The sequence below is a fragment of the Dasypus novemcinctus genome, chromosome 9 (genome assembly GCF_030445035.2).
Source record: "Dasypus novemcinctus isolate mDasNov1 chromosome 9, mDasNov1.1.hap2, whole genome shotgun sequence".
Classification (NCBI taxonomy): Eukaryota; Metazoa; Chordata; class Mammalia; order Cingulata; family Dasypodidae; genus Dasypus; species Dasypus novemcinctus.
In genome coordinates, this window is record NC_080681.1 from 89,577,628 (window position 1) to 89,603,208 (window position 25,581).

Genomic DNA, 25,581 nt, shown 5'->3' on the forward strand with positions numbered 1-25,581 from the left:
CCAGCCCTGGGGGGGAGTGAGCCTCCTCTCCTCACTCACCCGAGCTCGCTTTGCCTTGCTCTGTGGTTGTGAGCAGTTGTGTGTTTTTTGTTCCAATAACTCACTGGGAACAAGGGAAAAGCACAACAAACCCCGCGCCTCACTCACTAGCTCCGGAGCACCCGCGCCGGGCGGCATGGGGACTGGCCGGAGGGGGAGGGCCTGGGGAGGGGGTAGGCAGAGCTCCGGGAGGAGATGAGGTGAAAGTAATTGATGCTGCCCAGCCCCAGCCTGGCAGTGGGAGAGGCAGGGGATGCGTCAGTGTCGCGTTGGAGCTGGCAGAGGTGTGAATGAGCAGGGGAGACGCGCGCGCCGAGTGCTCGCCCCGGGATGGCCGCGGCTCGGGGACCCGTGACCCCCTCCCCAGAACAGGTCAGTCACCATCCAGAAGGTCGCAGCCCCCTCCCTGGTGCCAGATGGGCTTGGAGGCTGGGGGGCGGGGGGGAGAGGGGCCAAGTGGTCTGTGCCAGGGAGGGGCAAGCACAGCCAGCGGGCGAGACAGACACCAGCAAAAATGACCCAGAAAGTTGTAACTGTGCAGAAGAGTGCAGGAAGAGTTTGCAGTGTGACAGGGGTTAGGGGGGAAGAGAGTGGGGGTGCAAGGGCCCCCCCAGCCCCAGGACCTGCTGAGAATCTGCTCTGTGTATCAAAGCTGCATTGTCCTCGCTCCCGGGGAGACGGGCCGGAGGTGCCCAGGAATTGTACTAATCAATACAGCCTCATTGTGCCACGGCAGTTACTCCTATGGGGAGAGTGGGTGAGGGGGCAGGGGATCGTGGTACATGGACTCAGTGGTGAGGAGTCGGGGGAGGGCTTGGGGCAAAAGTCCCAGCTGGGAGGAGAAACCTCAACAAATGGTCACCCATCTCTGGGCAAGGACCTGGGTGGGGTGTGAGCCGGTGTGCCCTCATCCCTGAAAGTCAGGGGTGGGCAGGGATGTCAGGAGCAACGAGGGCGAGGGGACTCCTCCCATAGGGCCTCCTGACTTAGCCTTTAGGAGGCAAGAGAAGGGATGCACACTGGGGAGACATGGGTATCAAACCTCAGGAATGCTAGGGTCAGAAACAAAAGCCACTTCCCAAGGTGGCAGCTCACTGCCCGCTGGCCAGGGGAGAGGCTGCCCAGGTGCAGGGCAAGGCTAATCCCTCCAGTCGCCCTGGCTGCTTGGCTTCCCCAGGGCTAAAGGGAAGGTGACGGGCAGAGTCCACCCAGTGCCTCCATCCCTTCTTTGTGGGGCCTGGGGGTGCCAGTCTTCTGTCTGCTGTATCCGATATTGGCAGGGTTCTCTCTGCCAGTCAGGGCCCTGTGACAAAACAGCGCAGGACATGTCCTTGCCTCCTTCTCCTGCTGCACCTGGAATCCTGAGAAGTGCCCCGAGGTGGCTCCAAGCCTCCTGCCCTCTGCATGAGCCTGGGATGGATTTCCCATGGTCCTGTCCTCTCCTCCCAACCCCTGACTCTGCCCCATGTTTGGATAATTGAGGCCAGAGACTGGAGCCTCAGTATCGTGAAGGGGAAGGGCAGGAGCTCTGCCATTGCAGCCTGGCCCCTAGGCTGATGGGAAAGAACTTGGGGGAATGAGAACCGCGGGGTGTGAGGCAGGAGGTAGTGGGGTCTCTTGAGGTAGCAGCACTTGATTTACTGTAATGGCTGCTCCACCCACATTCCCAACTGGGGCTCGGAGAAAGTGGCCCGTGTTCTGCATTTGGCTTAAGGGAAGTCTGGGATATAGGGTCTTGCCCATTCTCCTCCATAAAGTTTGTCTTGGCTATGACTTCATCCCAGGAGCAAATCCTGGGGCTGGAGAGTCCTAAACGAGGAGCTGGATCCAGCCGGGACCCGCCCAGCCAGGCAGCTCCAAGGTTCCTCAATGTCCACTGAGAGCAGGGGTGCTCACAATTCACAAAAATATCCGGTGGGCACTGATCTAGGAGGGGCAGGTGGAATCGTAGTCCAGGGTAGGAATCAGGGTGCTCCCTCCGAGTGCATGCAGAGAGGAGCGAGGACGCTGTCCTGTTGTCACCACCTCGGGTGGGCTTGGCAGCTCTGGTTCTTCTGTACACGTTTCAGTATTTTCCTTTTTTTTTTTTTTTTTGGTATGATAAAGCTTATAATATCTTATAATCAGAAAAAAACCATAATACCCTTTCTTTTAAAAGTCATCTGGAAAGTGAATGGGAGCCAATGGGCGAGTCAGACATAGCACACTTCCAGGCAAGGCAGAACCACAGAGCATCAGTAGATCTTGTGAGATTTTCTAGTCTAGTCCCTGATTTTGTAGATAAGGATACTGACTTGCCCAGAGAGGAAGTGACTTTCCCAGGCTCTAGAATACCAGGGTTCTAACCCCTAGCACAGCACCCACCTCTGTCAAGCTCAGGCATGGTGGGAGAGCTGGATTCTACCCTCAGAGTTGAACAGCCTTAATTCCAGGAGCACATCCTGAGCAGCGAATAAGCCAGGGCAGAGTCCTACGTGAAGGACTTACGTGACTTTGCTCTGTGCAGGTGACCCAGCTAGACGGGGTGATGGGGGCTGGGGAGAAAAGCCACAAGGCCTGCTGGACCTCATGTCCACAGGCGGTGCACACAGCTGCCTTGGTGTCTCTTTAATCAATGACTGGTGCTGAGGGGAAGCGGGCACTGAGGATCTTAGGTGTGGATGTGTGGTAGGCTCCTGGAGGGTGATCAGCCAGCTCATCCTACTGAGCTGCAGAAGGAAAGCTCCAGAGCCTCCACGCTATCCAGCCTGGGAGAGCTTGGGCACAGGGCGGACCAGTCCCCACCCTGGAGACTACCCACTGGGCCCAAGGCAGTGGTGAGCAGAGGCCATTTAGTCCTGGAAGTGGTCACTCAGAGCTGCCACTTGGGGTGACAGCGTATTGGCAGGGGAGTCAGAATGAGGGTAGGGGCTGTCCAGGAACATGGGGAAGAAGGGGCCAGCTCTTATGGCTTAATTCACCCCAAGGTGTAAGCAAGCGAGTGCGGTCGAAGAGCAAGGGGCAGCCAGTGGGGGATGGGTGCAGGGCCAGAGAAGCCCAGGGCACGGCCAGTCGGTGGGGCCAAACCGAGCTGGGCAGAGGGGCAGCCAGTCTGGGTCAAACTGCAAGCACCAAGGGGCTCTTTTGTGGGCACCTCAGAGCCCACAGGTGTCCACTACAGGGACAGCTAATATCAGTGACGCAGCTGTCCACCCAGCAGATCCAGGAAAATGGGAGGTTTGGAATAGGGAAGATGATGCAAGGAGGAAAGAAACCTCTGCAGCCTGGAAATAAGCCTGCCAGAGGTGGGCTTAGCTGCCTGGGAAGAATGTGGAGGGAGGAGGGCTGGAGAAAGGCAGGAAAGAGGAGCACCCAGCCAACACCTGCAGAAAGGGAGCATCCCAAAGAGTCTTTCCTCCAGTTTACCTGTGGAGGCAGGTAGGCTTGCTCTGCTTTCCCCTGAGAGGCCCTCCCCTCCAGGAGCTGGGATTGAAGTCCAAGGCCTAGCTTGGCCCAGGCTCCACAGCTCCTGCAGTCAAGGTGCACAGAGCTGAGGTGGCTGGTGGGGTGGAGGTGATGGGTACTGCTTCTGCTGGGAGCTTCTCGTCCAGCTCGTAGGGAATCAGGTCACTGACCTCGAGCACCTGGGCTCAGCAGACACCCGAAATGGTGGCAGTACCTGGCAGCGCTCAGGCCCCACACCTGGCTCCCAGCTGAACTGGTGAGCACGGCTCTGCGGTGTGCCACTCGTTAACGGGTGTGGAGGGTCTGTTGAAGGCCTGAGTGGGCCTTCAAATGGCTGCTGGTGGCTCATAGCTGGGGGCGTCACCACCCACCCTGTTCTGCTCCATACAAGGGCAGGAGCTGACCTCAGAGATGCGAGTCCAGTCCTGCTGACGCCGTCAGGGTTTGGAGACCTGACCCTAATGATGCTGGGGTCACAAGACGGGCCTTGAAGCTCAAGCCTCAGGGACCCAGAACTTCGAAAGGGGCCTTGCCTGCCCATCAGCCCTCCTGGACCTTCGGCTGTCCCTTTTACAGCTGTAGCCACTCTCCGTGACCCCACCCACCCACGCCACAGCTGCCACAGTCCCCCATTGTGCCCCTAAGTAAACAAGCCTTGGGCAGAATAAAACTGTTATTGTAAGGTCAACATATAGGCGCCCCATTTGGCTGGGGTTGGTTTGGTAACAGATAAAACCACCCGAGCAAGCCACACACTCTCCAAATAAATCGTCCCCTGCCCCTGCAGTATTAGCTGTCCTCGCCCAAAAAGAGCCTTGGGCATTGGTGAGGTAATTGAGCAGATCCTGTGGGGCACATCCTGGAGCTGAGCACCCCCTCTTCCAGGACCCAGGCAGCTTGGCCTTCCTTGGCCTCACCCTGCCCCCATCTCCCAATGTCCTCCTTCCCCACTTTTGTGACTTTGAGAAAGTCTTCTCTGTCATCGTTCTGAGGTTGCCTATAAAATTATGCATTTGTTTATTTCACTGATGGCTTGCTCCCCACCCAGACATCCAGCTCAGAGCGGGCAGGGGCTGCATCTGCTTTGCTCATCGCGGAATACCCGATGTCTGTCCACAGTAGGTGTCAAGAAACCTGTCGTCGCATGCTTGCGTGCACGCGTGAATGAATGGATGGATGGATGGGTGCAGGCTGCTTCAGCCTGCCTTTCTGCTCTGGGTACTCCTTGAAGGTCACCCCACTGTTCCTGAAGCTGGGCCCCCAAACCTCCCGGGAGGGCGCAAGGATGGGGGTCTCTGCCCCAGGGGCAATGCTGGATCGACTGTGCAGGATGTCGGCTCCACAGGGGTGTCTGTGCCAGGGTGCTTAGAGGGAGCAGACCCAGAGGGGCCAAAATGTGCCCTCTGTGGGGGCCAGGGGTGCACAGCTGAGGCCCCCAGGGGGCACCAAACGGGCCTTTCTGGAAGGCATGGGGTCCCTCTCTGTTTGTCAGCCAGTGTCAGGGCCAACAGCATTTTGAAGCCCCAGACCCGCTTTGCTTACCGCCCACCGTGGCGGTGGTCCTTGCGTAGATCTCTGAATAGCTGAGGGTCCGCATCACTGCATCCTTCTCTCAGAGGCCCCCCAGTGCCATATCCATCCTGGGAGTCCCATCCTGTCGCTCAGGGGAAGACCCCGTTTCTGGGAGGCTGTCTCTGACTCAAGGACTCTCTTTCTCTGCTAGTGACTCTCAGGGGCCCTTTGTCCCCTCATTGCAACCCCCTGATCTCTCAGGCTCTGGCTCAGGGCCGCTTTATTTCCAGCTCACCTTGGGAGGGGCACGGGAGGGCCAGGGGTGGAAGGGGCGTGGCGGGGGGATTTACGAAGGGACTTGCCGAGTCCAAAAGGGGCTGTCCTCAGTCGGACCCTGGTCACCCCAGCAGCCCGGCAGCTCCCCCAGGCAGGCCTGGCATCCTTCCCTTGGAGCAAGTCCCCTCATCAGCTCCTCCCGACCCCTCGCACCGGCCCCTCCTCAGCCGCTGCCCTCTCTCTCCTGGGGCCACTTCCTCTGTTTCCCCCGGCAGAGTCTGTTCTCAAAGTCTGGCGTGGTGCCTACAAGTCTGGTCTCCTCCCCCAACTCATGGCCCAGCACCCTCCGGCCATGGCCCAGGTCAGCCCCCCAGGGCCCTCTCCCCAGCCTAGGGCAGTGAGATGGCTCCCTGGACCCCCATCCTGAGGCCCAGGCTGCCCGGCCCAGGTGTGGCTCCCCCCACCCCTGTGCCCCCAGGAAGAAGCCTCGAGCTGGGGGAGGGGTCCGGCGTCCCCGCCCCCGCAGCCGCCTGCCCACGGGCAGCGTGCTCAGCCTGGCGATGTGGCAGGCGGCGGGAGGGGTGCTGTCTGGACACAGGCCCCTTTGTGCCCAGCCCGCTTTTGCTGCTTGGTATGAGGCTCAGCTGCTCCCAGATCCTCACCCAGAAGGGAAAGGGGAGGCTTTGGAGGGGCTAGGACCAGGGCCAGGGGGTCTCGGCTCCAGCACGCTGCTGGGTGTCCCATTGCTCAGCCTGGCTGCAGCTCCCCAGGTGGAGCTGGTGCACCTGGCGCCGAGTACTGGGGGGCTGGTGAGGGAGGCCCCACTTGGCACCCTCTGGCTGCTGCCGCTTCCCTCTTCGCTCCTCTGCCAGGGCTGCCCGCAGCTCTTGCCAGCAGAGGGGAAGCCCCGTGGGGGTGGGGGCAGGGACCTGGAGGGTCCACAGTGTCCCTGCTGGGGGAGGCCCCGAGGGTCAGGCATGGGTGTGCAAATGACTTGCTGATGGTAGCTTCTCTCCTGTCCCCACAGAATGGTGCTGTGCCCAGCGAGGCCACCAAGAGGGACCAGAATCTCAAACGGGGCAACTGGGGCAACCAGATCGAGTTTGTACTGACGAGCGTGGGCTATGCCGTGGGCCTGGGCAATGTCTGGCGCTTCCCATACCTCTGCTATCGCAACGGGGGAGGTACCCGGCGGGCACAGGGCAGGGGCCACCCACTTGGCTAGAGCCCACCCACCAGAGCCTGGGCCAACCCTCTCCCTGGCACAGACCCACTCCAGATAGAAGCTGGCCTCTGGCTCTCGTCTCCTTTGCCCCCATCCCTGGCTTCGGTCCCCTTTGCCTAAGGCACAGGCCACCCCCAGCCCCCCGCAGTCTGCCGTCTAGGCCTGGCCCTGCCAGCCTGTTCCCTCGAGGTGAGGAGAGGAGAAGAAAAGCACCCCAACCTCCCAGGGGTTCCTGTCTTATCCCCAGGTTTCAACAGTCCCCCCAAATGATTCTGGGGTAGTTGAGGATCCTAGGGACTGGTGTTTGTGAAGTTACTTGGTTAAGCCATCGGATCCCACCCAAACATGGTGGCTTCTCTCTCTCTGAAAGTTCAGAGAGGAGCATGGGTTTTGCTCGGAGCAGACTTCCTGAGAACCTCTGTCCTGCACAAAGACAGGCTACGGGGGGTGCCCCGGGCCCAGGCTCCCACCTGGCTCACTCTGCCTCTGGTCCTACCCGGGAGCAAAGGTCCTGCTATTGGGTTCAAAGCAGGAAGTCCAGGGTGGGGTCCCCCACGCCTGCCCCTGAGCCAGCCATCTCCCTGCCTGCCAGGCGCCTTCATGCTCCCCTATTTCATCATGCTGGTGTTCTGCGGGATCCCCCTCTTCTTCATGGAGCTCTCCTTCGGCCAGTTTGCGAGCCAGGGCTGCCTGGGAGTCTGGAGGATCAGCCCGATGTTCAAAGGTGAGGCCAGGGCGGGCCACCCGCGCACACACACACGCGCGCTGCATGTGGAGCGCTGGGGGCCGTGCGGGGTCGCCCATCTGTGCAAACACTGCCGACCCCCGTGGAGCCCTGGCGCTGACCCCAAACCCCACATCAATGGCCCAGGCCACGGACACACGCTGGCATCCGTTTTTACTGGGCCTCCACCCTTCCCGCCCAGCATGTGCACACACAAAACCCCTCTGCCTCCCAGCTCATCCCTGCCAAGGCCTTGATCTGCCTTTTCGGTGGCCCTCCATCAAAGCTTGCCCCTTGGGCCCTTAGAGGTCGGTCGCCTGGCCTCCTGGATGTGTGAGGCTGCCTGCTCCCACCCTCGCTCCCACCGCGCTGGCGCCCTGACGCGGCCCCTCCCCCAGGCGTGGGCTATGGCATGATGGTGGTGTCCACGTACATCGGCATCTACTACAACGTGGTCATCTGCATCGCCTTCTACTACTTCTTCTCGTCCATGACGCACGTGCTGCCCTGGGCCTACTGCAACAACCCCTGGAACACGCGCGACTGTGCCGGCGTGCTGGACGCCACCAACCTCACCAACGGCTCCCGGCCCGCCGCCCTGCCCAGCAACCTCTCCCACCTGCTCAACCACACCCTCCAAAGGACCAGCCCCAGTGAGGAGTACTGGAGGTGAGGCAGCCGGGGGGCCCGGGGGCCCTCCCTCTCCCCATCCAGCAGCCCCACCTGCAGACCAGAGAGGGGGCTGCTGCAGCCCCAGCGTGCCGCTGGGCACAGAGGTGGATGGAGGTGGGCAAGGGTGCCTAAGGCGTCCACAGCCTGGTTTAGGGGACGAGGCTGACGTACCCGAGAGCAGCGGAAAACGGGGGTGTTGAGTTGGGGGATCTTACCACGCGATGAGGGAGGGCTCTGGAAAGCAGGGAGAAAGGGTGATGGCACCCTGGAGAGAGGAACAGCACGAGCGAAGGCAGTGGGTTCCGGGTAAGCCGAGGCTGGTCCTGAGACCACGAGGGGCCTGCTCTGATGAGAGTATCAGGTGTGGGGGGCACTCATGGGCTGGGCAGTGCCCAGGAGGGGCGCCGGCCTGTTTAGAGCACTTATGAGAACTGGGCTTAGACTCACTGCTGCGGGAGTTTCCTTTGCCCAGGGTTGTCGGGCCCAGCTGTGCTTAGGAATGATCCAGACAGCACCGGGCTCGCGGTGACCGAAAGACTGGAGTCTTGGGGCCGGCTGAAGGGAAGCTGTGCTGGAGGTGTTTTGGAACACCTTGTCCCAACTGGGTGGGTGTGAGGGACAGCAGGACATCCTGGAGGAAGTTCCCCATGTCCTGTCGGGGAACCGGACAGCAGTGTGTATGCAGGGCCGAGGCGTGGGCAGAGGGTGGGCAGGCCTCGTTCATCCGTCCCCCAGCGCTCCCGCACCTGCTCCATGCCAGGCCCTGTGTGCCCGTGGGTGGGCTGCACAGGCCCCCGTCCCCAACCTGAGGAGTTCATGGTCCAGGGTAGAGTCAGATAATCAGATTAGGGGCTGGGGATGGGGGCTCAGAACAGGCAGGTGCAGGGGTGGGGTGGGGACACAAAGTGGACAGTGGTCAGTTCTAAGGGGATGGGGCAAGAGGAGGTGGTCAGGAAGGCTTCCCAGAGGAGGGCCAGAGGAGGGAGGTACAGAGGGGGTTGGGACAGACGTAAGCACATGAGCAGAGGCCAGCAGGAGGCAAACTGGAGTTGGGGGTAGGAGCAAGTGACCCACTGAATAATAAGACAGAAGAGGCCGTGGCACCCTGAGGTGCAGGGCTTCCAGTGCCAAGCTAAGGGCTGGAGACTTTCTTGCTATGGGATGGAGAGCCAGTGGTAGGATGTACCAGCCCCCTGCGATACTTGAAGTCCTAGTAAGCCCGCACCTCCTGAGCCCAGTTCTCAGGGCGAGCCTCCTCACGGGGCCACAGACTTCCAAAGACCTGCAAGATGTGGGCACTGGCCTCAGAGGGCCTATGGTGCAGACAAAATAGAGCTTTGCTTCACAAGGAGGGGACAGGTGAATTCACCTCCAGATTCTGTTGCCCGGTCACTGGACAACATTGCCTGAGCGCCTGCTAGATACAAGGCACTGTGTGTCTCCGAGCAGAGGCAGAGACAAACAGGCCCTGCCCTCACGGAGCTCACATATAATGGGAGAACCAAGCAAATAACTGCCCTTGTAGGATATTTTACTATAATTTGATGCTGTGGAGTGGGCAGTTTAACCTAGACTGGGGATGAACCTTCCGGAATCTCCCAGAACCATGAAGGCTTGCTCACACCCCTGGAGATGCTCCATGAGCCCTTCTCCCAGGGGCTGAGTTCCCAGCCCTCTGGAGATTTCATCTAGTGAAATCAGGGTACCTCTAAAGGGGACTGGACAAATAAAGTCCCACATGCAGCCAGGGGGTAGCCCAGGGGGACCTCGGGAAGTGGGACAGTCAGGAAGGGGACTCAGGTCAGAGCACTGAAGCCTGGTGGTTGGGATGGAGCAGGCTTGCCCTTCAAGGCCCCTCGGGCTTCTCTGCCTTCGTGGGGACCTCAGACCCGCCCCTTGCTGCCTGTGAATGGAGACTATACCACCTGCTGGGAGCCAACTCCCACGTCTCAGTTGGACCTGGGAGGGCAGCAGCCCTCAAAGAAATCTGGCTGGGGTCCCACTGAGAGGCCAGGTGAACTCTCCTCCCCCACCTGGGACTGGAACGGCTGCCCCAGGCTGGGCGCTTTCCCACAGGCTGGCTTCCTGCTGCCCCCTCCTGGAGTGCCTGGGGAAGTGACCCTTAAGAGCGCTGCCCAGGCTGGCTTCAGCAAGGAAGGGAGGGGAGAGCACACCCCGGCTTCTTGGGCTCCTGCTCTGGGCCAGGCAGATTATTATCTCAGTAGATATTATTATGTTTTTGTGTTACCCTGCAAGTCTTCTGGGCACACTCAGCAGCGCTCCTTTGAAATGATGCATGAGCTCACAACAACTCCATTGGGCAGCTTGTGCGGGTATTACAAAATATTCCCATCTTACAAATGAGGAAAGCAAGTCAAAAGAAAGATTATGCAACTCACCTATAAATAATAGAAGGTCAAAGAGCAGATCTGTGAGCCTGTGCCTGCCTCTTCCTCCCCCTTCTTGCCCTTGGTCCTCTCCTCGGCCCCCACCCCCATCACGATATTGTTTCAACGTCCTCTGTGTGCTGGGGTGATCCCCCGCTGGGCCTGAAAATCATGACCATGCTGTTCTCACCTCTGCAGCCCCTGTGGGGCTTGGCACAGCACGTGACACCGGTGGGACCCAGGGCCCGGCACGCCCTCCCCCGGGTGTCTTCACTGTGGGCAGCTCTGGAGTCATAGACCTCGCTCCAACCTTGGCTGTGCACTTAGCAGCTTTGTGGCCTGGAGAGGTCATCACGTCTCTTGAAGTCTCAACGGTGTCATCTGTTCAATGGAGGTGGTTACAAGGATGTAATGAGATAATGCCGCATAAATCAGTTAGAACAGTAGCAGGTACTCAGGAAGCACGAGGAGAGGCGCTGCTGGAGAGGCCAAGAAATAGGTGAGGGGGTCCTTTTCTCAAGGCATTTACCGTCCGGCTGGGGAAATAAGACATGCATATGGAGAAATGAAAAATAATGCAGAACAATTCCAGAGATGTCACGTGTCAAGAGCCAACTTGTAAATATGTTGGGTTCCAAAATGTCTTAGGTTAATTGATCTCAAAATCACATGGCCCTGAAACAAAACAAAACCAAAACCAAAACCAAACAAACTGGAAGTGGTCCCATAAAAATAAAAGTAGAAGTTATTATTTGGTTCCTAGACTAGTCTACTAGACTATTTAATCCTTAGTATTATAATTAATTATGTTCTCTGGTGATAAAAAAAACCTATGTAAAACACTGTCAGTATAACAGACACAACTAGACAAGCTGGTGCTTGTGGTGAAGCAACTCTGAAAGGCAGCAGCAGAAGAGTGTGCCCCAGATGAATGTGCCTAATTGGGCAGGGTGTGGGCACCGCAGAGCCCCCAGCCCAGGCATGTGAGTGGCCTTGCCTATTTACCCCAATGGGCCAACAAGTATTTTTATCTATGTGTGCCACGAAGGAGAAAAGATTGGATCTCACTTCCACAGTCCCGCAGTGCAAAACTCCCCCCCCGCCCCCCCCCTGTTGATTAAGAGCCTGGAGAGAGTCTAGCCCAGGTCCTGGCTCTGTGACTGTTGAATTGAGCCAGCTCAGCGGCAGGAGTTGAACCAGGAGATGGAGGTGTTGGACAGTGCCCTCTGCAGGCCATGGTGTGAAGCACAGGCTGGGAGGAAGACCCCCCCCCCCCCCCCCCCCCGCATAGTGCTGTTGGCAAATCCAACATCAGGCAGTCTGGGCAAGCCAGCGTCAAATCACAGGCATGGCAACAGCATCCCAGGAGGGCCCAGGCGAACATCCCATCACAGGCTATTAAAAATGTTGCCATGACATGCAAACCCACTACAGTCATCTGTTCTAGCCTTTCCCTGGTTTACAACTAAAATTTAAGATTGACGTCCACATCCCCTTCCATCTTCTTAGGAAATCTATGGATTGCTTTGCCTTTTGCTTTCTTTCTGGGGCTTTCTCATTGCCTTTATTCTTTCTCATTGCCCTTATTTCTTTCTCTCCAACCCACCCACGCCCACCCCACTGTTGTCTGCTCTCTGTGTCCATTCGCTGTGTGTTCTTCTGTGTCTGCTTGTATTCTTGTTAGCGGCACCAGGAATCTGCATCTCTTTTTGTTGTATCATCTTGCTGCTGCCAGCCCTCTGTGTGTGCGGCGCCACTCCTGGGCAGGCTGCACTTTTTTCATTCAGGGCGGCTCTCCTTACAGGTGCACTCCTTGCACATGGGGCTTCCCTACGTGGGGGACACCCCTGTGTGGCACGGAACTCCTTGCTCACATCAGCACTGCGCGTGGGTCAGCTCACCACATGGGTCAGGAGGCCCTGGGTTTGAACCCTGGACCTCCCATGTGGTAGGTGGATGCTCTATCAGTTGAGCCAAATCCGCTTCCCCCATTGCCTTTTAAATCTACCCAAAACTCTCTGACATTAAATAACAGTGCACACATGCTCTCCCTCAGCCCACAGTGCCTTCTAGCTGTCACCCTCTCTTTCTTCATCACTGCCAAATTTTGCCATATACACACACAAACATTATTCTATTCATCTGTCAATCTTTCTTCAATCCTTACAAATCTAGCTTCCATGTCTTCCACTCTACCAAAAGGACCCTTTCTTAGGTCACCAGTGGCTTCACAACTGGTGAATCCAGTCCCATTTCTCAGACCTTATCTTACTTCACCTCTGGTCAGCACACAACCCAGCTGACTTTGGTTTCCACCACACTACACCCTTTTAGTTTAAAAAGAAAATGCTGCCCTGAGGTTTGAGAAATGATAAAAACAATGAAAAAAAGCTAAAAATGATTGAGGACAGCCTATGAATAAGAGCTGTGCTGCCAGGTAGTAGCTATAAGAGGGGAAAGAAGGTAACCTATAAATTACTTAATTTTATCTACACATTATCCTCAGGCTGTTGTTATCCCCACTTTACAGAAAAAGAAACTGAGGCTCAACAGATTGTCTCTTGCTCATCACTTCTAGCCTAGGGAACTGCAGTAACCAAACTAGTCTCCCTCCAGGTTCTCCTCACCCCCTTTTCACCTCCCAGCCCATTGACCACAATTCACTCATTCAACAGATATTTACTGAGCATCTACTCTGTGCCAGGCACTGTGCTAGGAACTGGGGGATTTAGCAGTGAACACCACACAAAAACCCCTCAGAAAGGACATATGACAAACAAAACAAATAAATGAAAAAAGAAAAGAAAAAGGGGGAAAAAAAAAAGAGGGAAAAAAGCCAAATAGGTAATACAATAGGATAGAAGAAGATATGTGCTATGGGGGGGAACACAGCAGAGAAGGGAGAGAGGAGTGCTGGCCTGGGGCCAGGGGTTGGGGGAAGGGGGGTGCTATAATTTTAAGCCTTGCAGCCAGGGAAGGTCTCTCTGAGAAGAGGACACTGAAGTCCTGAGGAAGTGAGGAGGGAGGGGACCATGTGGATAGGACCAGCTACATAATTTGTGGGGCACAGGGCAAAATGAACATTCAGGATCCCTTTTTCAAAATGTATTAAGAATTTCAATGCGGCGATGGCAGGCATTAAACCAAGGGCGGGGCCCTCCCTGTGTGACTGCTAAGTTTGCATGCCTATGAAGTCAAGCCTGTGGGCGGGTATTTGGGAAGAGAGCACTCCAAAAAGAGGAAGAGTAAGTGCAAAGGCCCTGAGGTGGGAGCACACCTGGTGCATTTAAAGAGCAACAAGGAGGCCAGTGCAGATGGAAGGGAGTGAGGGGGAGAGGGAATCAGGTGCCAGGCAGGCGGCAGTGGGCAGTGGATCACGTGGGAGCTTGCATCTACCCTAAGGGCTTTGGCTCTTCTGAGGCAAGAGATGGGAGCCACTGTAGGGTTTTTGGCCAAGAGAGACCATTAGAGAGCTCTATAAAAACCACAGTCCTGATCTTGCCACTCCTGGACTTAAAAACATTCCCAGGCTTCCCACTGCTGTCAGGAAATGAACTTTGGCTCCATGGTTTCTTATGATGGGTCCCTTCCGATCCCTTCTCTCTTCCCTCACCCTCCATCCCAGCCTTTCCAAGATACCTGACATGCCTGGATGCGGTTGTGCTGTTTCTTTTTTTTTTTTTTTTAAGATTTATTTTTTATTTATTTCTCTCCCCTTTCCGCCCCTCCACCCCAGTTGTCTGTTCTGTGTCCACTTGCTGCGTGTTCTTCCTTATCCGTTTCTGTTGTCAGCGGCACGGCACAGGAATCTGTGCCTCTTTTTTGTTGCGTCATCTTGCTGTGTAAGCACCCTGTGTGGGGGGCGCCATTCCTGGGCAGGCTGCACTTTGGCGCTGGGCGGCTCTCCTTACGGGGCGCACTCCTTGCACGTGGGGCTCTCCTATGCGGGGGGCACCCCTGCGTGGCAGGGCACTCCTTGCACACATCAGCACTGCACATGGGCCAGCTGCACACGGGTCAAGGAGACCCGGGGCTTGAACCGCGGACCTCCCATGTGGTAGACGGACACCCTAACCACTGGGCCAAGTCCACTTCCCTCTTGCTGTTTCATGGTCCCCTGTCCTGCTGTATGCTGTTCCTTCACTTGGCGTCACCCACCTCCTCCCCAGGCCGCCTGCTCCCGGGATTGTGATAGCCCTCCTCGTGTTGGCTGCAGAGGAGCCTTGTGCTCACCTCTGCACTAGGCCTTAGCTCCCTGAGCAGTCCTGCTGCCCTTGCCAGCACCCAGCACAGGACCTGGCACAGAGTAGGTGCTAAATAAGGGTCAGCTTGACTGAAAGTACAGGGGGCCTTCAGAGCCACACACAGAGGAGGGACCAGGTTCAAGCCTACACCGGCAGGCTCCAGAGCCCCCAGTCTGGAACTCAGCACTCTGCTGCCTCCATTGGTTAATAGGACACTAGTGTGGGTGAAGTGTTCACGGACGGCTTCCTGGAGGTGGTGGCATCTGATAGGATGTCTGGAGAAGAGGCTATTCCTGAAGGAAGAAGCACACAAGCGAGGGACTGAGGGTGGTCCTGAGCAGTGACCGGGAGACCTGCAGGCCCCAGGGGCACAGGAGGCTGGCCGCGACCAGGTGTGGCCTCCAGGAGCCGTTGGGGTTCCTGGGAAAGGCCGCAGAGCAGTCGGCTTATATCAGGCCTCCAGGGCTGCTGCAGGCAGAGGTAGGTGGGTCATCTGGGACTCAACCCCGCGGGGGCTTCCGTCTCCTGCCAGTGGGCTGCTGGGACCTCCTAAGAATGAGGGGGTTCTGGTGGGCTGGGCACGGGCCTTGGAGTTTGTCCCTGGGCTAGCCCCCAATGCCAGGTCTCCCCCTCCCCAGGCTGTACGTGCTGAAGCTCTCAAACGACATCGGGCACTTCGGGGAGGTGCGGCTGCCCCTCCTGGGCTGCCTCGGCGTCTCCTGGGTGGTCGTCTTCCTCTGCCTCATCCGTGGGGTCAAGTCTTCAGGGAAAGCAAGTACCGCTCCCCTGCCTGGGCTGGGGGGGAGGCGTAGGCAGGGGCGGTGAAGGGACCGGGCGGGGAAGGGAAGAGAGTGGGAAGGCCGGTGGGGGGGGGCAGAGCCCAGAGGAGCGTGCGCAGGAGCCCACGGAGCCCGTCCGCCTCCAGGTGGTGTACTTCACGGCCACCTTCCCCTACGTGGTGCTCACCATCCTGTTCGTCCGTGGCGTGACCCTGGACGGAGCCTTCACGGGCATCATGTACTACCTGACCCCACAGTGGGACAAGATCCTGGAGGCCAAGGTGGGGTGTGGAGGGAGTCCGAAAGGGGCCAGGGAACGGGCTGGGGATGTGCCTGCCTCTGACCCCAGCTCCTCCCCACCCGCCCCTCCCTGCAGGTGTGGGGGGACGCCGCCTCCCAGATCTTCTACTCGCTGGGCTGCGCGTGGGGGGGCCTCATCACCATGGCTTCCTACAACAAGTTCCACAACAACTGTTACCGGTGAGGCTCTCCCCAGCCCTGCCCTCTCTGCAGCCGGGCCCCAGCTGCCCCAGACCCGGTGGGCTCCAGCGCAGCCCGCCCCTTTCCACCCGGGCCTTGGGAGCCTCAAGGTCTGGATGGAGTCCTTGGAGATGGAGAGAGAAGAGGGACGAGGAAGATGACACTCCAGGGGCCTGTGAGAACCCGAGAGCCTCAGGCTAATTGTAAAGGGCCCAGAGTAGGCCACTCCGTGGGCAGAGGGACACCTTTGTTCCTAGAACTTTCCCTGTCTCCAAGTGTCCCCTTGGCCCAAACCAGGGAGTGGACGGTGAGCTAGGCCTCTCTGTTCTCCTTCAGGGACAGCGTCATCATCAGCATCACCAACTGTGCCACCAGCGTCTACGCCGGCTTCGTCATCTTCTCCATCCTTGGCTTCATGGCCAAACACCTGGGAGTGGATGTGTCGCGCGTGGCCGACCACGGCCCCGGCCTGGCCTTCGTGGCCTACCCCGAGGCCCTCACCCTGCTGCCCGTCTCCCCACTCTGGTCCCTGCTCTTCTTCTTTATGCTCATCTTGCTGGGCCTGGGCACTCAGGTATGCCACGCAGGCGGCGAGGCGGTGGCCTGAGGAGGGGGGGACACAGGGCCCCCGCTCTGACCGCCGCATCCTGCAGTTCTGCCTCCTAGAGACGCTGGTCACGGCCGTCGTGGATGAAGTGGGGAACGAGTGGATCCTGCAGAAGAAGACCTATGTGACCTTGGGCGTGGCCGTGGCTGGCTTCCTGCTGGGCATCCCCCTCACCAGCCAGGTAGGGACCAAGGGAAAGGCTGGGCTGGAGTTGCCAGGGTGTCGCGGGAGAAGGGGTGGGCTTGCCTAGCCGTGGGCGCCTCCCCAGCTCAGCTGCCCGCTGGCCCATAGGCAGGCATTTACTGGCTGCTGCTGATGGACAACTACGCGGCCAGCTTCTCCTTGGTCGTCATCTCCTGCATCATGTGCATGTCCATCATGTACATCTATGGTAAGTGCCCGAGCCTCAGTGAGCTCCCCATGGTCCCGTGCCTTGCCTGGCCCCTCTGTCCTGAGGGGTCCACTGACCTCCTCTCTCTCCAGGGCATCGGAACTACTTCCAGGACATCCAGATGATGCTGGGATTCCCACCACCCCTCTTCTTCCAGATCTGCTGGCGCTTTGTCTCTCCAGCCATCATCTTCGTAAGTCCCTCAACTGGCCCCTCCCTGTCCCTGCTGCCCCTTCACCAAATGTCTCTTGGGAGCCGGTGGAAGGAGGGCTGGAGCCTGCCCATCTGGCTGGAGCTCCCCCTGGGCCTGACGGAGGTTTAGTAGAACCAGGTGACTGTGTGGAGACTCAGAACCACCTAGGCCCTGGCCTCAGGTTAGGATGGGACTGAAGCCACAGCTCAGCCTTGGACAGGGGAAGAGTAAGCTGTCAGCAGCTGACTCAGCCCCCGCTCCCTCCATTTCCACCTCCCAGAGGGGCCTCAGGCATCATTGCTGATATGGCATGAGCCTCTGTCTGCCTCATTGAGCTCCTGGGGCCCTTAATGGAACAGGTGCTGGGGATGTGTGGTGTGAATGCATGAATGTTCCAGAAGCAGCCCCTGGACCTGGCAATGAAGTGGACTGACTTGGGAGGGGGTGTTCCCAGTTTTCATGAATATTCAGCAGCCGGGAAACTCCCATCAGGGAGCTGAATTGGTGGAGGGAATTCCCACCATGAAGGGAAATCCATTCGGATGATAACCACTGAGATTTATTGAGCACTCACTATGGGCCTGTGACTTTCTGCACACTGTCCCCGTATTAACTCATTGACGACAACTCTCCAAGGTATAATTATCCCCATTTTACAGATGAGGAAACTGAGGCACAGAGATGTTAAGTCATTGGCCCAAAGTCATACAACAAGGGGTGGAGCCACGATTTGAAGCAGGCAGTTTGGAACCTATGTGTCGTGCCTGTGCCATGCTAGAAAGAACTCTGCTGGAAGAAGGAATGGTCCATTGGCTAAACACAATCTGATTTTGCTCCTCTATGTTCAGGGTGAAGAGGGTTTGATAGGCTAATGGTCATGCCACAGAGAAGAGGCAGAGTCACCTCTGCATGAGTCAGAGGGTCAGCTCAGTGATGAGGGCAGTGTCCAGAGGCATGTTCCAGCCATGCCCAAATCCTTCAAGCAGCGGGGAGCTCCGCACTGGACTTCCACTTTGGCTCGTGTTTCTGAATGAAAGGCTCCTACCACATGGGGTGTGGGATATTCCCTGAGCCTGGCACAGGCACCAGCTCTGGCCACCAGCCCAGCTTTGAAACAGGAGTAGCAGAAGTCTCCTGTGGGTGGGGGGAGGCCACTGATGGCAGGCACCACTGCCCACTGCCAAGGACCGTCCCCTCTGGATGTGGCCGAGACACAGGCCCAGCACCTGCCTGAGAAGGTCTCAGCTTCCACCTGTACAAGGAAAGATGTTCCCAGCACTCAGAGGGAGACCTGGGAGTTTGTGCCATGGCAGGGCAGGGCAGGCAAGGAGGGGGCACAAGAAGGGGCTGCAGGGCAGCCTTGGTCTGCTCTGGGGTCTGTGTGCCCATGAAGCCCCGCTGGGTTCCTCTGAGATGAACGCCCCAGGCTCTGCGGACATACCTGTTTCTGGACTGTTTTCTTTGAGGGCTTTACTGCTTTGCATTTCTGAAAAGCACCTTTTGACAAACTTCAGCTCAACTAAGGGGAGAAAGGGTTTGTCCACACCTAGAGCAGGATCCAGTCCCGTTCAGGAATCGTGTTCTCAGGGCCTACCCTATGCAGCGCCCCAGGAGGGACCCCTCCCAGTTGGAGGCGGGAGGGGCCTGAGCGCCACGCTGCAGGTGAAGGCTCAGGAGGCAGCGGCAGCCCCACTGGTGAGTGGTGGCACACACATCCAGACCTGGGTGCCCAGACCCCTGTCCCACTGCAAGACCCACGTGTCATCCGTCTGCTGCCTTCGGTTTTTCCTCTTTTATCTCCCACCTCAGTCGCCTCTTCCCAAAGCAGCTCCCTAAGTGTGGCCCCAACCTCACACCAGTTCTAGCCGCTGCAGCCTCCCCAAGCTGCCTGTCACTGTCTCCACAGCCGTGGCAGGCAAGGCCTCCCTCTCCACCCCTCCCCCCACCTCTCACAAGTCATTTCAAATCAGCAAATGATTTCCCGCACTGTTCCTCACACTGGAGACCCAGCGCTGATATAATCCCAGGAACTCCAGGACTGGAAAACAGGAAGCATTCAACAAAGTAACCAAGGGAAGCAGATGGAAAATGCCACTGAGAGCTCCTTCAGGGGAGGGAGATGGGGAAAATCAGAGAGGTTTCTTGAAGGAGATGGCAATGGCATAGGGTTTGACAGAGGGAGGTACAGAGGATTCTCCAAAATAAGTGAAGAAGGTGGAAAATGCAGGGTGCAGCTGAAATATTGAGATGTTGGCGACATGGCCAGACAGATAAGCTGAGGACAGTCATGTTGTGAGGGGAAAGGCCCCAAAACCAGGGATTTGACCTTACTTCAGTAGGCAATAGGGAGCCATTGCAAGTCTTTGAGCAGAGCTGACTGACAAAGGCTGCAGCAGCTTGATTGTTCCCTGGCCATTTCTCAACTGTGCAAAGTCAGACATCTTCCCTTCCTGCCTGCGCACCACGCCCAGGACCCCTGGTCACATCCCCTTCATCCACTCCTTGGGGCCTAGGGGTTGACAGTTGCTTCCACCCAAATGTCCAAAATGGCTCTTTCCAGTCTGTGAAGCTGAAGAGAGGGTCAGGTGGCCGGCTGACGGGCCTCCCTCTACTCCCACCCCCACCCTCTGCAGTTCATTCTCATCTTCACGGTGATCCAGTACCAACCCATCACCTACAACCACTACCAGTACCCAGGCTGGGCTGTGGCGATTGGCTTCCTCATGGCTCTGTCGTCCGTCCTTTGCATCCCACTCTACGCCCTGTTCCAGCTCTGCCGCACCGATGGGGACACCCTCCTCCAGGTGAGGGGGGAGGGCAGGCTGGGCAGCCAAGGGAAAGGGGAGGAGGTGGCTGGATGGGGGCGAAAGGGTCCCTCCTGGCTCACTCCACCCACACCCCCATGCCTACCTCTTATGCAGCGTTTGAAAAATGCCACAAAGCCAAGCAGAGACTGGGGACCCGCCCTCCTGGAGCACCGGACTGGGCGCTATGCCCCCATTACAGCCCCCTCCCCTGAAGACGGGTTCGAGGTCCAGCCACTGCACCCAGACAAGGCCCAGATCCCCATGGTGGGCAGTAACGGCTCCGGCCTTCTCCAGGACTCCCGGATATGAGCACAGCTGCCAGGGGAGTGCCCCATCCCCACTCCGTGCTCCCACCACAGAGACTGGGGTGGTGGTGGCAGTGGACAGGTGTCACCCACCTGCCCTTGCCATGCCCCGGCCAGGGCGGCTGCTGTCAACCTTGGCCACCACTGCTAGTGTGGTCATTCGTGCTCGTGTCCCCAGTGTTTACAGGTCCTTTGAATGCCAGGATGGCAGTGGGCAGAGGAGGGGCCCAAAGCACTTTGAAGGGGTCTTTGGTCAAGTGCCCAGAGGCACCCTGCCAGGCACTCCTTGGCCTCTGATGTCTCCCACTCTGCCCTGAGCTGAGGTTCTGAGTGGGCCCGCATCTTCCCTCTTCCTTGGGCCTCCAGCCTCCTGACCAGTGTTCCTGCCCTCAGGGCAGACCCCAGCCTCTGCCCAGGCAAATCTGGGTCTTCCTACCTGGGGGGCAGTGAAGGGCTGGAGAGCTGCACAGTGTTAGCTGTCAGGCTATGCCACCCGGCCCTGTTTGTCTGTGTAATTATTTTTGTAAAAACTGTATTATCTGTGGTTGCCACTCCCTTACCCCCAGCCTTGGGCCCACGTTGTCTTCCAGGCCTGCCTGCACCTCACCCGGCTCCTCCGGGGTCTCTGTCCCTCACTCCAGCTCTGGCTGTCAGGCCCAGCCAGCAGAAGCCCATGACCCAACAGCCTGCCCAAAGCACTTGTTTCTGGGGGGCAGGGATGGGGGGGCCACCTAGCAAGAGGTTTGAGCCCCGAGCCCTGGAGGAGGAGATCCTTCTCTCTCTCCACCAGGCTAAAGGCCCAGCCTTCCCAAACTGTGCCGCTCTCGTTCACGTGCCAAATGGCCCCAGCCGCGTGCCCCAACCCTCCCTTCTCTGAAGCCAGAGCTCCTTCCCCCAATCCTTGCAGTGTCCATTTGTCTGTTCTCTGTGCCCCTCTGTGCAGTGACAGACCCGCTCAAGCCACCTCTAATCCTCTGTAGCAATAACGGTGCGCCGCCCATCCCCACCCATCTGTGCACCACTAGGATTTTAAAGTCCATAGATTTTAATGAAATTTCTATTACTGTCTCTGAGCTGCGGCTGTGCTTTGTCTGAGTCCCCCAGAGGGAGAAGAGTCAGGGGTGGGACAGGACTTCTGCCTGCCAGGCCTCTGTGGGGGCTTGGTGGTCGGGAGAGGCTCCTGCCACTCAGGCCCAGATGCCAGGGCCCTGGAGAGAGGGTGGGGCAAAGGCCAGAGGGACAGCCTTGGGGGCATGGAGAGCGTCCCCCCAAGCCTAGATCGGAAGCTGGCTGGGCCGTGGCAGCTGAGAGGTGGCAGCAGAAAGTAGAGGCAAGTTCCCCCAGAAGTGGAAGCCTACTTCATGACCAGTCCTTCAGGTCGGGGCCTGGGGCGCCACACTGGACATCGGAGGGGAAGCCGGCCTTTCCCTGGTGCTACAGTGAAGCTGCCGTCCCCAGCGGCAGGAGGCGGCCAGGCTCCGGGGTCGGGGGCAGCACTCCGTAGGAGGGGTAGGCAGGCGGCACTGGAGAGGCCCAGCCCAGACTCCAGCAGCCCCATGGGGGCGAGGACAGGGCCCGAGGCCCGGAAGGGAGGACCCTACTGCCTGCGAGCCCTGGGAGAGGGGCCTGCCCAAGAGCTGCGGCCTGAACAGGAAAGAGGAGCTGTGAGGGTGCCGTGGCCCGACCCTTCAGCCCACCCTGCCCGGCCGTCCATAGCTTCAGTTTACCTGTGGCAGGGCAGGGTGCAAGGAGGCCCCAGGGGTGCCCGCAGCTCCTGTTCCATGACTTTCTTCTGTTCCCTTAGCTCTGAGGGGAGAGGCATATCTGAGCCACCGGTGCCCAGCTCTGCCAGCAGCGCACACGTGTGGGGCAGGGAGCAGTGACTGGTGCTCTGGGGCCAGCATTCGGTCATCACCTTCCAGGGTGGGCTCTGGGGTGGCCTCGGAGGGTTGGCGAGCCTGTGTGTACTCCTCTTCCAGGCAGCGCTGCAGGCAGAGCAGGGTCAGTGCCCCAGCCTTAAGGCAGGGGGGGTACAAGGCCAAGGTCCCAAGGGTGCGGTCCAGGATGCAGGGAGGGCAGCCCTGGGGAACAAGCCCATGCTGCCCCCTCATCCCAACTACCCTGAGGGCAGCCCTAGTGGAGAACACCAGCCTTGTCAAAAAGCCAAGGTTGGGAAGCGGCTGTGGCTCAACCAACTAGGCTCCCGTCTACCATATGGGAGGCCCTGGGTTTGCTTCCCAGGACCTCCTTGTGAAGGCAGGCTGACAGCCCGCGCCCACGGAGAGCTGGCGCAGCAAGATGACGTAACAAAGGGAGACAAGCAAACAGAGAAGAACACGCAGAGAATGGACAGAGATCAGACAGCAAGCAAGCCGCCAAGAGGGGAGGGGGATAAATAAAAATTAAACAAAGTAAATCTTTAAAAAACAAATGCCAAGGTTAAGTTCTGCGTGCTTGTGGCTGGTCCTCCTCCCAGACTCAGCCAAGGGAAGGAGACCGAAGACCTCGGGCAAATCCAACAGGTTAATCTAAAACTGCTGACCCTGGACTTGGGGCTCAACCAGAATGTTGGGCTTCTAGGAGTCACACACACAAACACACAAGTGTGTACACATGAGAAATGACCCGGGACTCAACTTTTACATGCATGTATGTTTTCAGACATACATGTGCATGGGTCTCATACACCAGGCAAGACGTGTGTGTGTCTATGCTCAGCAGAAAGGCTGGGGAAGGGGAGGCCCAGTCTGCAACTCACCTGCAGGATGGGGATCTCCCTCTCCAAGTTGTGACATTCCTCCTCCAGGAGGCCCCTGGGACACGAGGAATGAGGCAGCCAGAAGCAGTGCCAAGGGACTATGTCTCAGCTGAGCAGAGAAACTATCCTCCACGCAGCCCCAATCTGCAGCCTCACCAGGGGCCCCTCTGGCCCCTCCTTTCTCAGTCCCACTGCCCCCCGCTGCCTGGGCACTGCATGATAGTCTTCTGGTTGTTACCAGCCTCTTCCTGGGCAGGATGTGTCCTCTCCTTGCCACTTCACAACCCCCACCCAGCAGGCCCCATCCGCCCATCTGCATGATGGCACTGAATCTGCAACTTTTCCTGCCACCATTTCCCTCCATGCCACAGCTTAAAACCCTTCTGTGACTCCCACTGTGTCAGGATAAAAACCCTAGGGCCCTGGCCCCTGCTGGCACCTGCAGTTAGCTACTTCCTGGTACCAACCTCATCAGCGGGCTCCCATGGGACTCCCACCAGGTGCGCTACCAGCCTTCTGCTCTCTCCTAGTCCCCATGCTTCAAGGCCCACCCCCACTACCACCCTCCCCATCTCCACCACTCAGGTGCCCCCAGCCTCACCGCAGGTGCCCAGCAACATGGTCGATGTCAGACATGTTCAGTTGGTCCTTGATGTTGTCAAGGGCCCTGCACCTGCTGCTGACAGATGAACTCAACATCACTCTCCCGGTGTTGTCTCACCCCAGGCCTTCAGTACCCAAAGGCCACTTCCCCTAGACAATGTATCTTTCCTCATAAAGGCAACATAACATAGTGCAAAGAATAGGAACTCTGGAGCCAGGTCTGAAAACTGACTCTGCCGTGTTTCACAGTGTGATCACGGTCAAATTGCTTCTCTTTTCTCAGCTTTAGTTTCCTCACCTGCAAAATGGGGACATCATTCAGCTCCTGCTCTGAGCTCCTGTTCATTTGTCTCATTCAGTCCCCAGGCTCTAAGTACTGGTGTGGCCTCTTCCCTCCCTCTCCCTTCCTCTCTCTCCCAGCCCTCCATCCTTCTTTCCTCACACCCATGTTTGCATATAGTGTTCCTTCTTCCTGCAAAGCTCTTTCATCTGTCTGGAAAATTGCTCCTCATACTTCAAGATCCAGATCAAACCAGTCACTTCCTCCAGGAAGCCCTGCCTGCCCCCAGGCTGGGCAGGTTTCTCCTCTGGGCTTCTGTAGCCCTCACATCCTGACTCCTATAAAGCCAGAGGTGGCCATCAAAGTGCCCAACTGATGGCTTCTTCATGGGACAAGGACCCAGCAGTTGGCTGGAGCCCTCTGCCATGCCAGGGACAGAGCCCTCCTCTCCTACCACCACTTTACCTTTGTTCATCAGCTCTTATCCGGAATAGCTCCTGCTCTGGCAAATCACACCAGGACTCCCCCATGGCAAAGCGCAAGACTCTGGGGCTATATTTGGCCCAAGCCCAGGCCTGGTCCCTGCAGAGGGTACATATGAAGGAAGCTGAGAGGCTCTTTCTAGGAAACCACAGGGAAAGGTGACCCATCTGACGTCTGAGGAAGGGGCCTAGCCTGAGGTCCCAGGCTCCTACCTGCCCTCACAGATGGCCTTGTGGCGCAGTGCTTGGAGCAGCTGCCAGAGTTCCTGGCGCACCAGGTCCCTTAGAAGGGGTGATGGTGCCAGAAGGGAACAGGAGTCAGAGGTGGGGCAGGAATCAGCGGCTTGGGAGGATCGTGCCTCTCGGAGCAGTGCCCGCAGCAACGTCACCTGCAAGGAGAGCTGGGACACCTTGCAACTGAGGAGTGATGGGTGGGATATGGCGCGGGGAGGTGCATGTCAATCGGCAGAAGGCAAAGGTGGGCGGTGAGATCCGACAAGGCCTCGGGGCCTTACCAGACAGGGCCAGGGACCCGAAGACAGTAGGGAAGTGACCCGGCCGTGGGGCAGATCTGAGGTGTGGCCCACCTTCCCACTCCCACCTCCGCCCGCAGCTCCAGGCTCAGGTCCACCGCCGCCTCCCCCAGGATCCTCTTCACCTCGGGGCGCTCCGGGAGCGGAACATGCTCCTCCACCAACTCCCACAGCGACGGGGAGTCCCGGGGCATGGCACACCCGCATCACCGCCCTCCGACGCGCGGCCCCAGCCTGAGACCTGCGGGACAGCAGGCCAGAGCGCTGGACCCCCGGGAGGGCGCCGGCCGCCGCGTGCTGGGCCCCGCCCCCCGCCCTTGTCCCCGCTAGTCCCCATGGCGGGAATTACCGGAGCCAGAGCTCCCAGTCTCCGGCGCCGTCCCCTTGTCCCGGGAGCTGGGCAGTGGGAACCAGGACTCCAACCCCACCCCTTGGGCGCTCTCGTCACCGGGGAAACAATGACGCGCCCGTAGGCCCCGCCCCCGCCCATTCCGGGTCAGGAGGGCGGTGCCAACTCGCGAGGAGTCAGAGGGTGCGGGTGGTACCAAGGAGCCGGAACCATCCAGAGCTCCGGCCCCACGCAGCTCCGGCTCACCCTCGGGGCGGGTGGGAGGACCGAGAAACCGGGGTCCACTGGGTCTATTACTTCATTGCCTCGGCTGGCAGGGGAGACCTTTCCGCTGTGATCCGCGGAAGTCTAGAGAGAGGCGGCGTTTGCGGGGCGTAGGCCACCAGGGATGCCCGGGCCAGGCTCGGTTGAGCAGGCGCCCTCCCGCGACAACACACCCAGGGTAACTGGGTCCAGGGACGCAGATCCCTTTCCCCAGACAGACAAGGGGG

The 25,581-nt window shown here is 58.5% G+C and overlaps 2 protein-coding genes across 3 annotated transcripts; one reads left to right on the forward strand and one right to left on the reverse strand.

Annotated features, from left to right (window-relative positions):
- Window positions 1-256: 256 nt before the first annotated feature.
- On the forward strand, window positions 257-21,158 carry SLC6A9 (solute carrier family 6 member 9). Its single transcript, XM_071217507.1, is given in 15 exon segments — window positions 257-348; window positions 350-411; window positions 5,547-5,632; window positions 6,299-6,455; window positions 7,089-7,220; window positions 7,619-7,889; window positions 15,162-15,294; window positions 15,449-15,583; window positions 15,679-15,782; window positions 16,119-16,356; window positions 16,436-16,570; window positions 16,681-16,780; window positions 16,873-16,973; window positions 19,607-19,777; window positions 19,895-21,158. Coding segments are annotated over 15 exon segments (2,076 nt in total). The 5' UTR covers window positions 257-292; the 3' UTR covers window positions 20,090-21,158.
- CCDC24 (coiled-coil domain containing 24) lies at window positions 21,111-25,178 on the reverse strand. 2 transcript variants are annotated; one of them, XM_012518754.3, is made up of 9 exons: window positions 25,091-25,178; window positions 24,810-24,982; window positions 24,422-24,597; window positions 24,192-24,308; window positions 23,445-23,519; window positions 22,844-22,898; window positions 22,001-22,070; window positions 21,813-21,891; window positions 21,111-21,729 (listed from the first exon to the last, which is right to left on the reverse strand). In XM_012518754.3, the coding sequence occupies exons 2-9, from the start codon at window positions 24,933-24,935 to the stop codon at window positions 21,459-21,461; spliced, it is 969 nt and encodes a 322-aa protein (XP_012374208.1). In that variant the 5' UTR covers window positions 24,936-24,982; window positions 25,091-25,178; the 3' UTR covers window positions 21,111-21,458. The 2 variants fall into 2 exon arrangements, with proteins under 2 accessions (XP_012374208.1, XP_071073609.1); XM_071217508.1 differs by having other exon boundaries at window positions 24,810-25,005; window positions 25,091-25,146.
- Window positions 25,179-25,581: the final 403 nt, after the last annotated feature.